Source organism: Aotus nancymaae, unplaced genomic scaffold, assembly GCF_030222135.1.
Source record: "Aotus nancymaae isolate 86718 unplaced genomic scaffold, 86718_ANA_hifiasm-v0.15.2.pri h1tg000011l, whole genome shotgun sequence".
NCBI lineage: Eukaryota > Metazoa > Chordata > Mammalia > Primates > Aotidae > Aotus > Aotus nancymaae.
The window spans coordinates 88,819,806-88,835,942 of record NW_026988422.1 but is presented as its reverse complement, the minus strand read 5'-3'; the positions used below and the strand labels follow the sequence as shown (position 1 = coordinate 88,835,942).

At 59.1% G+C, this 16,137-nt stretch overlaps 2 gene segments (V, D, J or C); both read left to right on the top strand.

The window, feature by feature from the left end:
• Window positions 1–16,137, top strand: part of LOC105730120 (Ig alpha-1 chain C region-like) — a 103,013-nt gene that overhangs the window by 12,906 nt on the left and 73,970 nt on the right.
• On the top strand, window positions 3,860–12,820 carry LOC105730119 (immunoglobulin heavy constant delta-like). The segment is given in 4 exon segments: window positions 3,860–4,184; window positions 9,077–9,400; window positions 12,116–12,273; window positions 12,490–12,820. Coding segments are annotated over 4 exon segments (816 nt in total).

The following is a 16,137-nucleotide window of genomic DNA, read 5'->3' as shown; positions in this document are numbered from 1 at the left end:
GGACTGGGCAGACCACAGGGTCAAAGAAATGTCCTGGGGGAGCACCCAGGATGGCGTCTTGGGAGGGTGCACAAGCCAGGGGCCTGAAAGGAGGCCATTTCAGGTTCTGGGGAGCAGCCTGGCGCTTGCTCTGAGCCAGCTGTCCCGGGCATCTGGGGGCTGCTGGGTGCAAGTTGTGTCCCTCCCACTAAATGTGCTCTCCCCAAGGACACGGCCCGACCTTGGGTCCCTGCTGGATCCCTGAGCTGGCAGCAGCCCTGCCCTCAGAATGTCCAGGAGACAGGTGGAGGTGCACCTGGGGGTCCCGGGGGAAACCCATCCTCCAGTCTCGGGCTCCCCGTCGGCTCCCAGCATCCAGCTCCAGCTCCGCCTTGGTTACATGGAGCTCCTCACAGGCTCAGCCTCCCAGGCTGGGGGAGGACAGAGTGAGGGGCCCCGCACTGCCCAGGGCAACGGAAGTGTATTCCGTCCTGGCTCTGGAGGCCGGCAGCTGGGAGGGAGGCCTCGGCGGGGCGGGCTCCTCTGTGTCACGGGAGACTCTGTCCCGGCTCTCTCCTGGCTGCTGGGGCTTTGCCGCCATCTCTGCTGCTCTTGGCTTGTGGGAGCAGTGCCGTCTTCACAGGGCGCTCCCCCACGTGCTGTCCGTGCTCCAATTCCCTCTTCAAATGCGGACGGCGTCACATCGGATCGGAGGCTCACCCTACTCCAGAGTGACCTCATCTGAACTTGATGACATCTGTAAAGACTGTTTCCAAACAGGGTCACATTCTGAGGTCCTGGGAGTTAAGAGTTCAACACACGAATTTACAGGGGACACATTTTAACCCATGACAGTTTGCCCTCCGGTCCCCCATAATCATGTGCTTGGGAAAGAAGGCCAAGGAGGTGTCCGGGCAACCATTTGTGAAAGAGAATGGATAGGTGACTTGAGGATCCATTCAACCATCTCAGCAGAAACCAGGAGTAGAGAGGAGGTTACTGAGGAGGTAACTGTGCAGGGCTCTCTTGTCTGATTTGCCACTTTATCACAAGGGTCCCCTTTCCTCCAGTTTTCAATAACATGTTCCTCATTTCTGTCTGGGGCCTCACCAGAGGCACCTTCAGCATTCACATTTCTAGCAACGTTCTGTTGGTGACAATTTATGTATTCTCTAAGATGACGGGAGTTTTCTCTACAGCTCTCCTCCTTCTGAGCCCCCACTGGGATCATCTTGAATGTCCAAATTTCTACCAGCAATCTTCAAGGAAATCTAGGTTTTTTCTAACATGCACCTCAAAACTCTTCTTGCCTTTACACATTACCCTGTCCCAAATTCACTCCACAGTCTTAGGTATCAATTAAATCAGCACCCCACTTCTAAAGCCAAAATCTGTGTTCGTTTCTTATGAGCTGTTGTAACAAAGTACCACAACCACATGGCTCGAACAACAGAAATGTAGTCTCCCCCAGTTCTGGAGGCCAGGTGTCTGAGATCAAGCTGTGGGCAGGGCTGGCTCCTCTGGGTCGGCGGGGAGAACCTGTTCCAGGCGTCTGTCCTGGCTTTTGTTGGTTTGCTGGGAATCTCTGGCGTTCCTTGGCTTTCAGAAACCGCTCCGCTGTCTCCGTCTTCACCTCCACATGGCATTCTGCCCGTGTGCATGTCTGTGTCTAGACTTCCCTTCTGCATACAAACACCAGCCACATCGGCTCGGAGGCTCACCCTACTCCGGCGTGACCTCATCTCCACTTGATGGCATCTGCAAAACTCTGCTTCCAAACAAGGTCACATTCTGAGGTCCTATGGGTCAGAGCTTCAACATACCATTTATTTGGAGACACGAGTCAACCCATAACAAGCCCATCCCCAGCGTCTCACCAGTGGTGCTGCAGAGGGAGGCCTGGCAGGGCCGCTATCCCAGCACGGTCCAGGGTGGCTGCAGGAAGGGAATTAGGGGCGTGCTGTTGGGATGGGAGATTCTGAGGGGGCCATGCATACCGCCGAGGATGTGGAGGGCTGACAATCCTGCTTAGAAAATCCAAGGGAAGGATGTGAATTGGAGGAAGGGCTGGGTCACCTGGTGTCTGGGAAAGCAGGGCGGCAGGCTCTGCCCCAAGGGAGAAGGGCGGGAGGATGGGGCCACTGCACCAGAAGACCTCGCGTACCAGGCGAAAGAAGGGAACACCTGGCCCCCCTGAGCAGGGACAGTCAGTGTGGGGGTGGAACGACGGGAGGAGGCAGAGGGAGCATAGAAAAGGCCTCCAGTAGACAAAGACGGAGGACCTGGGGCCACCAGGCACCCAGCAAGGACCCTGCACTCACTCAGGGTTACAGGCCCTTTAAAAGAAAGTGTGCCGGCTTCTAATTGAGGTCATCGCTGAGCCGAGAACCTTTCACTGGGGAGAGTATGAGCCAGTGTCTAATCAGTTCAATCCTCCTGGAGTGGGATGCTTTCGAGAGTGGAGGTTGCTGATGAGGGACAGCACGGTCCCCGCTGCCTCCACCCCGTCTCCCACCCCCACACTGACTGTCCCTGCTCAGGTGGGGCCAGGTGTTCCTGTCTTCCGCCTGGTACGCGAGGTCATCCGGTGTGCCAGTGGCCCCACCCTCCTGCCCTTTTCCCTGGGCGCCCAGGTCTTCAGGAAAGGGAGTCTGAGAGCCAGGCCCGGCAGGGAGCCACACATTCTGGGACCTGCCGCCCCTACAGCCTGCCGACCACGAGTGACAGCCCTTACAAGGGGCCAGGCGAGCTCATGGGCTTGTCCCAGCATCAGAGCCCCTGGGGCCAGGCATCAGGGAGAGGAGGAGCCAATCCCACCAGCTCCTCCTAAGCCACTCAGAGGGCCAGACACAGGGCCCTCTGCAGGGCTATGGCACCCCATGATCCCTGCAGGGCAGCTGAGGACCAGTGGCTGGGGGCCTGGGCAGGGGGGCCACACAGCCCTAGGCCCGCTGCTCCCCAGCTTGAGTGCCCCTCCTCCCCTCAAGGGTCCAAGGGAAGTGGTTCCCAGAGAGATGGGGGCAACAGGGAAGGTGGAGGGCCCAGGAGTGGCCAGAGGGGCACCACAGCCTCTGGAAGAAAGACCCCTCCGTTCCAGGGGCTCTGGCAACAGCAGCCCAGTGACCGCAAGGCCCTGGGTCCCACTCAGTTATTCCGACTCACAGCACAGGAGCGGCAGCAGGCCACTGGCCCAGCCCCGCTCACCCCAGGCCCTCCTGGACCACTTTTCCCTGGCTCCCCCACCTGCCCGCTGCCAGGGTCCCCTGCCCTGCCCCTCACCCTGAGAGCCTCCAGCCTCGGACTCCCGCTGTGTCTGTCTTCCAGGGCCTGCCCGGTCTCCGGACGTGTTTCGCATCACATCGGAGTGTGAGCTCCCGAAGGATGACAACTCTGTGGTCCTGGCCTGCTTGATAACTGGGTACAACCCGAAGCCCGTGAATGTCACCTGGTACCTGGGGACACAGATCCAGCTCCAGAGGAACTTCCCTGAGGTACAAGGAAAAGAGAACAGCTACACGACCAGCAGCCAGCTCTTCACCCCTGTCTCCCGGCAGCACCAAAGCGAGTACAAATGTGTCGTCCGGCACGTCCCCAGCAACAGCAGCACGGAGAAGACCTTTCACCGGCCCGGTAGGTGGCCCTGGTGATCACCCAGAAAGGCCCCCAGGACCCCCACACCTTCCACTCAGGGCCTGACCACAACGACAGAAGCAAGGGCTGGGCCATGAGGTGGCCCCCAACTCCCCTCTCCCCCCCGCCGTTTGTACCCCTGCCGGCCCTCCCCGCTCAGTCCCTCTCCCTCGGCCCCTCTGCTCCCTCTCTCTGCAGCCCCATCTCCCAACATTCAGATCCTTTTCCTTCCAGACCCTTTCCCCACTGCATGGAGGCAGCTTGTCAGCAGGTGGCTGTGGAGCAGGGGCCCCCCACAGCCCAGCTCCCACCCTTGCAGCAGCCCTCCCTTCTGCCCACCTGGCTGCGGTGCCCCCACCTTCCTGTCCACAACCCGGCCCCCGGTACCCGCGTGCCCTCTGCCCTCACCCTCACCCACACTGCTCCTCGGATTTCAGAGTCTCGGCAGGCACAGTCCCCCTCAGTGCCCACCGCACCATCCCAAGCACCACCCCAAACACCACCCCAAACACCACCCCAAGCAGAGGGCAGCCCCTCCAAGGGAAGCAGAACCCCAGCGGCCACCAGGAACACAGGTGAGAAGCCCTTTCCCTGCACGGCCCACCCCCACCTACCTGCTCATTCCTCAGCCGCCTCCTCCAGGCAGCCCTTCACAACTCCAAGTCACATGCTGGGTAAGGAAAGGGACATTGAACTGCCTCTAACAAACCCCTACCTCCAGTCAGCCCCGGCCTGCGGGCCGGCAGATGCCAAACAGCCGCAGACTCCCAGAGCGGACCCAGGGCCAGCTCCAGGACTCCCTGGCCCCCTGGACCCAGCTCCACACCGCTGAGCTGAGGCGTGGACACGTGTGCAGCCTCACAGGGAGCCACCCTGCCAAGGCGGCCCAGCGTGTGGACTCACCGGTCACTCAGGCGGCAGCGGCCCCTCCCCGTGACCCTCGCCTCCCGCCTCCCCCAGGCCTGGCTATCTCCAAGTGCTGAGTCCTGGTAGCCAGCCTGCTTCTCCCCTTCACCCTGCCTGCTACCCCAGAATGGTGGAGGAAAGAGAGTCCTCACCAGGAAGTTTATCTGAGAAGTCCGAGGCTTATGACTGAACTGCCCGAGATGGCCACGTGGCCGGGGAGGGGTTCCGTGTTCGGGAGAACCCAGGTATGTGCCTGACCCTCTCTGAGCATGGCGGCAAGTGTTAGAAGTGCAGTGAGGTGGGTGCACCCACAGGCAGAATGGCTGCCCCTCGCCCACCCTCTGGGGCGTGGTCAAGCTCTGCCAAGGGTGTGGCACAGCCATGGTGGCCCCAGCCTGGATGGGTGGTCACGGTGCCCTCACCCTGGGCCAGGATCTGCCTCCACTCTGCAGGTACAGAAACGTGACATTCCCGTCTGTAAAAGTGCCTAGCCCCTGGGCTTGGGGTGACCGATCGGACGCAGGGAGATGGGCCACAGCTTCCCGTGAGAATAGTGAGGGTAGCCACTCCCTGAGCCAGGCACCTGCATTCATCCCCCTCCGCCCTTCTCATGGGCAGTGGAGACTCAGCCACTAAATGAGCTGAGTGCATCGGCGGCCAGCCCTGGAGCCCAGTCACACCCCACGGCCTGGTCTGCTGGTGGAGGCGCTTCCCCCGCGCAGCCTCCGCGAGGACCGCCAAGTGCTCTTACTCAGACCACGGCGCTGCTTCCTGCACCTCGACTTCCCACAACAAGCCAGGGTGCAGACAGCCTAGGCCCTCCTGCCCTGGAGCCTGGGGGCATCCAGTTAAAGGTGACCCTTCGTGGGAGGTGCCTGACGTGTGCTGAGCTCGGCAGCTGAGCCCTCAGGTCTGGTCTGCTCTGCCCCACCTGGAGGACCCAACCGACCCAGACGCAGACAGGGTTGTGGCATGACCCCATAGACGGCGACCCGCAGGCCAGGCGCAGCCACAGCCATGGTTATGTGACCCCATAGACGGCCACCCACAGGTCAGATGCAGCCACAGCCATGGTTATGTGACCCCATAGACGGCCACCCACAGGTCAGATGCAGCCACAGCCATGGTTATGTGACCCCATAGACGGCGACCCGCAGGCCAGATGCAGCCACAGCCATGGTTATGTGACCCCACAGACGGCCACCCGCAGGCCAGGCGCAGCCGCAGCCATGGTTATGTGACCCCACAGACGGCCACCCGCAGGCCAGATGCAGCCACAGCCATGGTTATGTGACCCCACAGACGGCCACCCGCAGGCCAGATGCAGCCACAGCCATGGTTATGTGACCCCACAGACGGCCACCCGCAGGCCAGATGCAGCCGCAGCCATGGTTATGTGACCCCACAGACGGCCACCCGCAGGCCAGATGCAGCCGCAGCCATGGTTATGTGACCCCACAGACGGCCACCCGCAGGCCAGAGGCAGCCACAGCCATGGTTATGTGACCCCATAGACGGCCAGCCGCAGGCCAGATGCAGCCACAGCCATGGTTATGTGACCCCATAGACGGCGACCCGCAGGCCAGGCGCAGCCAAGGCCTGTTTTGTGTGGCCCAGAAATGTCTTTACAGGTTTAGTGGGAAGGAGGAAGAGAGAAAAGCAGGGAAGAGGCAGAAGACGAGGTCAATGAAATCTCTACAAAATGTCAATGACATTCTCCACAGACGTGGAAAGACCAGGCTAACGCACACGTGTAGCCACAGGAGACCCCGAAACCCAGAACAATTGTGAGCAGAAAGAACAAAGCAGGAAGCAAACCAGTGCCTGACTTCAAAACATACGATAACTCAATTATAATCAAACCAGGATGGTACCTCATGGAAACAGACACACGGACCCACGGAACAGAAGAGTGAGCCCAGAAGTCAAGCTGCGTGTTTGCAGTCCACTGACTTTCAACAAGGGCACCAGGAGAGCGCAAAGGACACTTTCCTCAGTAAACGGTGCTGGAGAAACTGGACGCCCGCGTGCAGACCAACGAAACTGGACCCTGGTCTCACCCCATGCTCAACTATCAGATGAAACCAGTCTAGACCCGGTGCACTGACTCACGCCTGTAATCCCAGCACTTTGGGAGGCCGAGGCAGGCAGATCCCTGAGGTCAGGAGTTTCAGACCAGCCTGGCCAACATGACAAAACCCTGTCTCTACTAAAAATACAAAAATTAGCCGAGTATGGTGGGGCACACCTATAATCCCAGCTACTCAGGAGGCTGAGGCAGAATTGCTTGAACCGGGGAGGCGGAGGTTGCAGTGAGTTGAGATCGCACCACTGCACACCTGGGCGACAGAGTGAGACTCTGTCTCCAAAAAAAAAAAAAAGGAGAGGGAAGGAGAAGGGAGGGGAGGGTCTTAAGGTTTAGCTGAACAGATAAATCCACTAGAAAAAAACATTGGGGGGATACTCCATCACATTAGTCTGAGCAATGGTTTTTGGTACGACCCCAAAAGCTCAGACGGCCAAAGCAAAAACACACAAATGGGATCGTGTCAAACGAAAAGGCTTCTGCACAGCAGAGGGAACAGTCAACAGGACGACACGACCTACAGACTGGGAGGAAATCATCTGCAAACCTACGACTGAGAACTGACTGGTATCCAAAATGTATAAGGAGCTCAGACGACTCAGTGGTAAGAAAACAAATAACTCAATGTAAAAATGGGTAAAGTGTCTCGGTAGACATTCACTAACAGGAGGCCTGTAAATGGCCGCCACGCACATGAACAAATGCTCACTGACCTTCAGAGGAATTCAAATTAAACCAGAATGGGTATCGTCTCACAGCTGTTAGGATTCCTACCACCAAAAAGACAAAACATCACAGGTGTTGGTGAGGGTGTGGAGGAAGAAACCCTGCACGTGGGAGTGCGGTTAGCTCAGCCGCCATGGGAAGCAGGACGGAGCTGCCTCAGAAAACGAAAAACAGAGCTACGTACCGCCCGGTAATCCCACTGCTGGGGACACAGCCACAGAGAAACAAGACATTATCTAGAAGAGACGCGTGCCCTCCCATCTCCTGGCAGCCCTAGTCACAAACGCCAAGATATGGAACCCACCTAAACAGCCCCAGCAGACGCACGGGTGAAGAAAACGTGGTGCGCACGCACGGCGGATGCTACTCAGCCTTTAAAAAGAGTGAAATCCTGGCCGGGCGCGGTGGCTCAAGTCTGTAATCCCAGCACTTTGGGAGGCCGAGGCGGGGGGATCACGAGGTCAAGAGATCGAGACCATCCTGGTCAACACGGTGAAACCCCGTCTCTACTAATACAAAAAAAAATTAGCTGGGCGTGGTGGCGCGTGCCTGTAATCCCAGCTGCTCAGGAGGCTGAGGCAGGAGAATTGCCTGAACCCAGGAGGCGGAGGTTGCGGTGAGCCGAGATCGCACCATTGCACTCCAGCCTGGGTAACAAGAGCGAAACTCCGTCTCAAAAAAAAAAAAAAAAAAAAAAAAGAGTGAAATCCTGTCCCTGGCGACAAAGCACATGAGTCTGAAGGACACTTCTGCTGAGTGAAGTCAGCCAGGCACAGAGAGAGCAACCCGTGCAATGGCAGAGAGCAGAGTGCGGTTTGCCGGGAGCCGGCGGGGGCTGCGGAGATGCCGGTGAAAGGACGCGGAGCCTCGGCTGGGAGGAGTGAGCCCAGGATGTCCCTGTACGCGGGAACTGAAGTTAGTCACAGTGGGCTGTATTCTGGAGAAAGGGGATTTCAGTGTCCTCGCCACAGGGAGTGACAGGCGTGTGAGCTCATGCCCGGGCGTCCGCTGCATGGAGCCGTTCCACGATGGACACAGATTTCAAATCATCGTGTTGTACATGATAAATGTCTATAATTTTTGTCAATTAAAACAATTTTAACAGGAAGAGGAGGAGAGAAGGAGGAGGAAGAGGAACAAGAGGGACAGACAAAGCCCCTGCTGTCCTCCGCTGCTCCATCGAAACACCCGTGGCCCCATCAGTAGTTGGCCTAAGCTGCTGACGCGACGGCTGCTGTGTGGACGGGCCCTGAGCGCTTAGAAACTCGTGACCACTAAGGGCCCCCACAAGGACAGTCAGGGTCCGCCCGGAACCAGAAGCCCACTCAGGGAGCGCTGAGAAAGAAGCTCTTAGACTCGTGGGGTGTCCCAGGTCCCTCGGAGGGCTGTGCCGCGGGGTCGGGGTGCGGTGAGGGAGGGTCCCAGGTTTGGTGGGCGAGGTCAGGCAGCCTCTCTGCCTCTGGCCAGCGTGTGCCCAGCACTGCCTCCTCCCCACTGCCCCCCGTGGGCCACACCTGTCCAGAAGCTGGGGAGAGGAGAGCACAGTGGAGAAGTCAGTCCCTCTGGGGAGGTGGCACTCCAGCCCTCTCCCCAGAGAGCCTGCGGGTGCGTCCCGCCTGGCAGCCACAGCGCAGAGAGCTCTGGAGGCGTCAAAGGCCCACATCTGCTCAGGGGAGAGCGGGCAGCAGCCCGCCCATGCCCAATGGGCCTTTGCCCACAGATCTGACCTCCTCCCCCGCCTCCCCGCAGCTGCCCAGGCGCCCGTCAAGCTTTCCCTGAACCTGCTGGCCTCATCTGCCCCTCCCGAGGTGGCCTCGTGGCTCCTGTGCAAGGTGTCCGGCTTCTCGCCCCCCAACGTCCTCCTGACGTGGCTGCAGGACCAGCACGAGGTGAACGCTTCCTGGTTTGCCACGGCGCACCCTGCCCCGCAGCCTGGGAGCACCACGTTTCAGGCCTGGAGTGTGCTGCATGTCCCGGCCCCGCCCAGCCCTCAGCCAGCCAACTACACGTGCAAGGTCCATCACAAGGCCTCCCAGACTCTGCTCAACGCCAGCCTGAGCCTGGATGTCAGCTGTGAGTCACCACCAGGCCCAGGGTTGGGAGGGGGACTCTGTGGGGGGCCACAAGGAGCTGGAATCCACACTGGGCAGGGGTGGGGTGGGCAAAGGCTGCCCAGGGCACACGGGCCCCTTCTCGGTGTCCGGCGGGAGTGCAGGGTTCCCAGTGCTCCTGGGCCACAGATGTCCCTGTGCCCATCCTCACTGTCCACACCGCTTGCTGGCCCAGGCTGGCCGGCACAGTTGAGAGGTGGATCTGACCCCTGGCTGTGCCCGGAGGAGCCGTGGTTTCCTACCAAGATGCTCTCCATGGCTGGGTGCTGGGCACGGGTCTTCCCTGGTGTCAATGTGAACATGGTCACCCGAGCAGCTGCCCTCCCTGGGGACGTCTGACCATCCAAGAGCACAGAGCCAGAGGCGTCTCCAGAGACCCCACATGTCAGGTTTGGGCTCAAGCCTAGTGAAAGGCCTGCCCTGCACATGCCCATAGTGGGCGCTGACCACGCTGCTCGGAGGTGCAGAGGGAACAGGGCCCCAGAGTCATGGCCCCCAGCCTCCTGCCAGGCCCACCCTTGGCTGCCCCCTTGAGTCATGGCACCCAGACCAGTGCCCCACCCCCACCTGAGCATGGCCCAGGCTGCACACACAGCAGGAGGGTGCCTGCCCAGCTCAGGCCTGCTGCCCAAGCCCCAGCTGCCCAGCCAAGGGAGGTGCAGGAGGCCCCCGGCGTGAGCTGGAGCCAGGCGCCCATGCCCCTGGGCTGCCCTGCAGAGCCAGAGAAAGGAAGGCACCCGAATCCACATGGGGCAGGAGCGAGGGCTGTCCCAGGCTCTGCTGGCCCTGGGGTCTCCCAGCAGCCCTGACTCCAGGCATGGGCCTTACCCCAGAGTGGCCCTGTGAGGTGGCCTCACAGAGGACAGTGTCTGACCTCTGTGTCTGACCCTGCCTGCCTCACACAGGTGGGCTCCACAGCCATGGGTGGCCTGGGGGGCAGCAGCCCCACCTGACCCTGCAGGGACCCCCATCCCCCTGCAGCAACAGCTGCTTCTCAGTCCCTCAGCCTCCCATCCCCCTGAGAGGGTCTCCCCCGAAGCTGCAGCCCCAGCCCACGGCTGCCCACCTGGGGCTGAGACTCCCTGTCCACTGCCTCCTCCTCGTCAGGACGCCATCTGTGCTGGGCCCCAGGCTTGGCCTACACCTTCCCATCCTTGCCATGGCCTCTGACCTTGCCTGCCCGCCCTCCGCCACAGGCTCCACACTGACCCCTCCAGGCTCCCACACCCAGCTGGGGGCCGTCCCCAGGCACAGGCAGTCTGGGATCTCACAGGGGAGCCTAGACCATCACCTGGTCAGACCCAGGAGAGGCTGGCGGCTGCCCTGCCACCACGCCCCAGGCTGCAGTCCTATCGGTGTGTGTGCGTGCATCGTGTGTACCCCGTGTGTACCCATGTGCACCCAGGATACCCAAGCATACCCTTGTGCCCCCAACACAAGTCTCCCTCCCAGGCAGTGAGGCCAGACGCTGCAGTGGTTAGGGCCGAGGCTTATCCCACAGAGCCCCTGTGCCTTTCCTGCCTCGATTTCCCCTCTCGTCTGCTGGGCCAGCATGAACCACGTCCCGGGCTGCAGTGAGGAGGAAGCGAGCTGGTGCTGGGAGGGGCTCCCGTGTGCACATGGGCAGGAGGGGTGCGGTGTCTGAGCACCCGGCCTCCACCTGAGAGAGAGGGGCAGGAGCTCCCTGACCCGCCCAGACCACACGCCCCGTGTTCCAGGTGCTTCCCGTTATCTATGACCGAGGACCCAGCTTCTTTCTGAATTTCCAGTTCTTCACGGAGCAATGCCTTTGTAAAATGCAGTAAGAATCACTAGAAAAATGATAGGAACAGAAAGACACACCGATTGTTTGTTATTAGATTTAACAGACCGTGGCCCCGTGACGTGGCCCCTGGACCAGATCCCTCCACAGCCGCCACTCAGCAGCTCTGGCTGAGCTCACCGCACGGCACAATAAACGCTTGTCGAGTGAACACTAGGAGACCTGTGGCGTGGCGGTTTCTTGCTGTTTCTGGCCTGCCCACGGGCTCTTCCTCATGGACGGGGCTGTGCCCACCAAGGAAGTGTTTCTCCCCGCCCAGGCTCGCCTCGGGCCTGCTGCCATCTCCAGCCAGAGGGAACAGTCCATACACACATCTGCTCACGCCAGACCCTTGCTAACCCCCTTCCACCGCCCCCTCCCGCTGCTGCGATCGAATCGCCCTGCCTGGACCTCCCCTCCCGGCCCCTCCTGCCCTCCTGGGTCAGCCCCCAGGTCAGGACACTCACTGGTCCCCCAAGGAGAAGCCACGCTCTGCTTGCTGCCCAGCCATGTGTCATCTCCCACATCCTGTCACCCGGGTACTTCCTAAGGAAGGTCTCCATGTGCGCAGACTGCCAAAGAGCCCCCGCCCTCCATCGCCCTTCTCACAGGAGCCCAGTCCACGAGAGTCTGTGGTTCCATCTGCCTGCCCCACTCAGGGAAGTGTCCAGGCGATGTGTCCAGGCAGGGAGGACACTGTGGGCAGAGGCTTGTCAAGGGGACAGATCGGGAAGAGAGTGGGAGCTCCCTGGAGACAGCCATACCTTCTGGGGAGGATGCACCGTCAGCTCAGCTCCAGCCTGTGCAGGGTGGGCGGAGGGGCAGCGTGGCCCTCAGGACCAGGGAGCTTCTCACTCGGCCCCTGTTTCTCCCCAGACCTGGCCACGACCCGCCTGATCCCTCAGAGCGAGGATGAGAACAGCGATGACTACACGCCCGCGGATGACGTGGGCAGCCTGTGGACCACCCTGTCCACGTTCGTGGCCCTGTTTGTCCTCACCCTCCTCTACAGTGGCATCGTCACCTTCATCAAGGTCAGGGGAGCGGCCGGGCCCTCAGTGCCCCTCGGGGTGGGTATGGGGCCCTTCCGGGCAACATGCCGGAGCTCGTCCAGGGATCCTGGGCCAGGCAGAGGCAGAGCTGAGGGATCCTAGAGGACATGCAGGCCGTCCATGGGCTGAGGGCCCTCTGTCTCCCCTGCACCCCTCAGGCTGCCAGGCCCCTGTCTGACCCCAGGGGCTCTCTTGCAGGTGAAGTAGCCCAGGAGAGCAGGATGCCCTGTACCTGCAGGGAAGGGAAGCGGCCTCTGTGCCTCACCCGTGGCTGCCAGAAAGCAGAGAGGACCCACCCTGGACTCTGCTGTGTGCGGGAAAATGCTCCAGCCCCTGCCCCCAGCTCTGCTCTGCTCTGCCACAGAACCCAGTCTTCTAGACCAGGGCGATGGGCGCCCATCACTCCACGGGCGAGGCAGAGCACCCCTGCCCGGGCCCTGACCCCTGTGCCTCCTTCCTGTGCTTCCCCAGAGCCAGCCAGTCCCAACTGCAGCCCCCTGGCCGCCCCATAAACACGCTTTGGCTCATTTCACCTGCCTCCTGTTCTTTGTCCGGCGGTCTGGATTCACCTCAAGTTAAAGGACACAGGGAGCTGAGGGCAATGGGGATGGAATTGGGGTGTCAGCAGCAACAGGGAACACGGCAGCCAGCTGTCACGGCAAGGAAAACCGAGCAGAGACCCTGCTCTGAAGTTAATGGACTGAGAACCCTCCTCCCCACACCAAACACAAGCACACACAGTCACCTGTACATGCACACACACGCACACAGCTCACAAATAAGCACAGAGCCACACACATACAAGTGTCTATGCACACATACGCATGCGTACAGCTCAGAAATAAGCAGAGAGGCACACACGTGCCATACATATGCAGCTGTGCACCTGCAAACATGCAGCACAGCCACACGCATGCACACACACAGGCATGGACACACACAGGCATGGACACACACACACAGGCATGGACACACACACAGGCATGGACACACACAGGCATGGACACACACACACAGAGGCATGGGCACACACACACAGGCATGGACACACACACAGGCATGGACACACACACAGAGGCATGGGCACACACACACAGGCATGGACACACACACAGGCATGGACACACACACACAGGCATGGACACACACACAGGCATGGACACACACACAGGCATGGACACAGGAACACAGGCATGGACACACACAGGCATGGACACACACAGGCATGGACACACACACAGGCATGGACACACACAGGCATGGACACACACACAGAGGCATGGGCACACACACACAGGCATGGACACACACAGGCATGGGCACACACACACAGGCATGGACACACACACAGGCATGGACACACACAGGCATGAACACACACACAGAGGCATGGGCACACACACACAGGCATGGACACACACACAGGCATGGACACACACAGTCATGGACACACACACACAGGCATAGACACACACACAGGCATGGACACACACACACACGGGCATGGACACAGGAACACAGGTATGGACACACACAGGCATGGACACAGGAACACAGGCATGGACACACACACGCAGCATGGACACACACAGGCATGGACACAGGAACACAGGCATGGACACACAAGCACACGCATGGACACACACACAGGCATGGACACACACACAGGCATGGACACACACACGCAGCATGGACACACACAGGCATGGACACAGGAACACAGGCATGGACACACAAGCACACGCATGGACACACGCACAGAGGCATGGACACACACACACGCATGGACACACACACAGGCATGGACACAGGAACACAGGCATGGACACACAAGCACACGCATGGACACACACAGGCATGGACACACAAGCACACGCATGGACACACACAGGCATGGACACAGGAACACAGGCATGGACACAGGAACACAGGCATGGACACACACACAGGCATGGACACACACACAGGCATGGACACACAAGCACACGCATGGACACACACAGGCATGGACACACACACAGGCATGGACACAGGAACACAGGCATGGACAGACAGGCATAGACACACACACAGGCATGCATGTGAAGGTCTGTGGACACACACATCTGCATGTGCACACATGGGCTCGCACCCGCACACACATGTGCACACAGGCATCAAAGACACACATGCTCCTGACGCACATACACACAGACATGCACACTTACGCAGGCACACACCATGAGAAGTGGCACCGGAACAACCTTGCATGTGGAGCCCATTCTGTGTCTCTGCCTGCACCTCTTACTGTCTGCATGCTGTGGGCGAGAGCCTGAACCCCCGTCCCTCCATCTCCTCATCAGAATGGGGTGAAAATGCACCTGTCAGATAGGGTGGGTGAGAAGTAAATAAAATCCCATCTGAAAGGGGCTCAGCAGGGCCCGGCTACTGGTCGGCCCTCCTGTTACCATCTGCTTGGGCTGAACATTTGTGTCCCCCTGAAATTCACACATTCACACATCCACACGTTTCCCCTGAAATGCCAACCTGCAATGTAATGAATTAGAAGATGGGGCTTTTGGGGGCGATGAGGTCAAAACTGGTGTCCCCGTGACGAGGATTAGCACCCTTATAAGAGAAGCCAAGAGAGCTCCCTCACCCTTACTCACTTGTGAGGAGACGCCCTCTGTGAACCGGGGTGCCGGCCTCACCAGACACCCGTCTGCTGGAGCCTTGGTCTGGGACGTTCAGCCTCCAGAACAGTGAGAAATAAGTTTCTGTTTTTTCTAAGCCACTATGTCTGTAGTGTGTGGAAGTCATCAGGATCAAAATGGAGTCACCTGTATTTCAAAAAAAAAAAAAAAAAAAAGTCCTGACAAATAAAGCCTGGGAAGGCCAAGAAGAGCAGAGAGTTCTTGTGCACAAACACTTGATAACAAGAACTATCGCAAAGGACTCCACAAAACCGCGACTGGCACAAAGGCCATCACAACCTTACACAAAAAAATGCCTCTGGGAGGACCCGTACAATCTCAGACTGGTGTGGCCTTTGTCACTGGTCCTTGTGGCCAAGGGTCATATCTCAGAGCAATCACGTAACCCTCCTCGTTCTTCCTGTGAGAGCCCTGGTCTCCGTCCACCTCCCTGAACGAGCTTAGTTCACCATGGCACACGTCCCACTGCAATGCTCTATTCCCAAGTAAATGCCTTCTCCTTTTAGAGAGCTTGTCTCTGTTATTCAGGGTGAGATCCATGGAGTCCGAAGTGGGGTGTGGAGCGGGATCACTGCTGGAAGACGTCAGCAACCCCGGGCTGGTGTGCAGTCTTCACCTGAGCCTTCTTCGCTCTCAGCTTCCCCGGCCCCCTTTTTCTGACCTACTCAGTCTTCTCTCAGGCCAACCCTGCCTCTTTTTGGAAGACACTTTTTTAATATTACTTGGGGTTTCTTTTGCTTATCAGACTACCTTAACAAAGGACCTTACGTCCCTCCTGCGATGAGAAAAGACTTTTTGCCTTTTCTGGCAAGTCCTGTTTGGCGTGCAGACGCTCTGGTCCGAGCTCTGTGGTTTCAGAGTCTGCACTCCGTCTCTGAGGACGTCCTCTCTGGCGCGGCGACCGGTTCTTTCTGCGTGCCCCCTTTAATACGTGGTTGGATCTGCGTGCCTGGGTCGACTCTTTTGAGAGGACCCTTATCTGACTTATTCTGCTGTGGTTACATATATCTGTAAAAGATTCCACTCTTTTCCTCTGCTTCTTTCTAAAAATCTTTTCAGAACGAAATAAATGTTGTACATGGCGGGCACAGGCTGGCTCACCATCAAAGCAGCAGTCCGAGCTCCAGCGTGGCCTCATCAGATCTGGGGAACG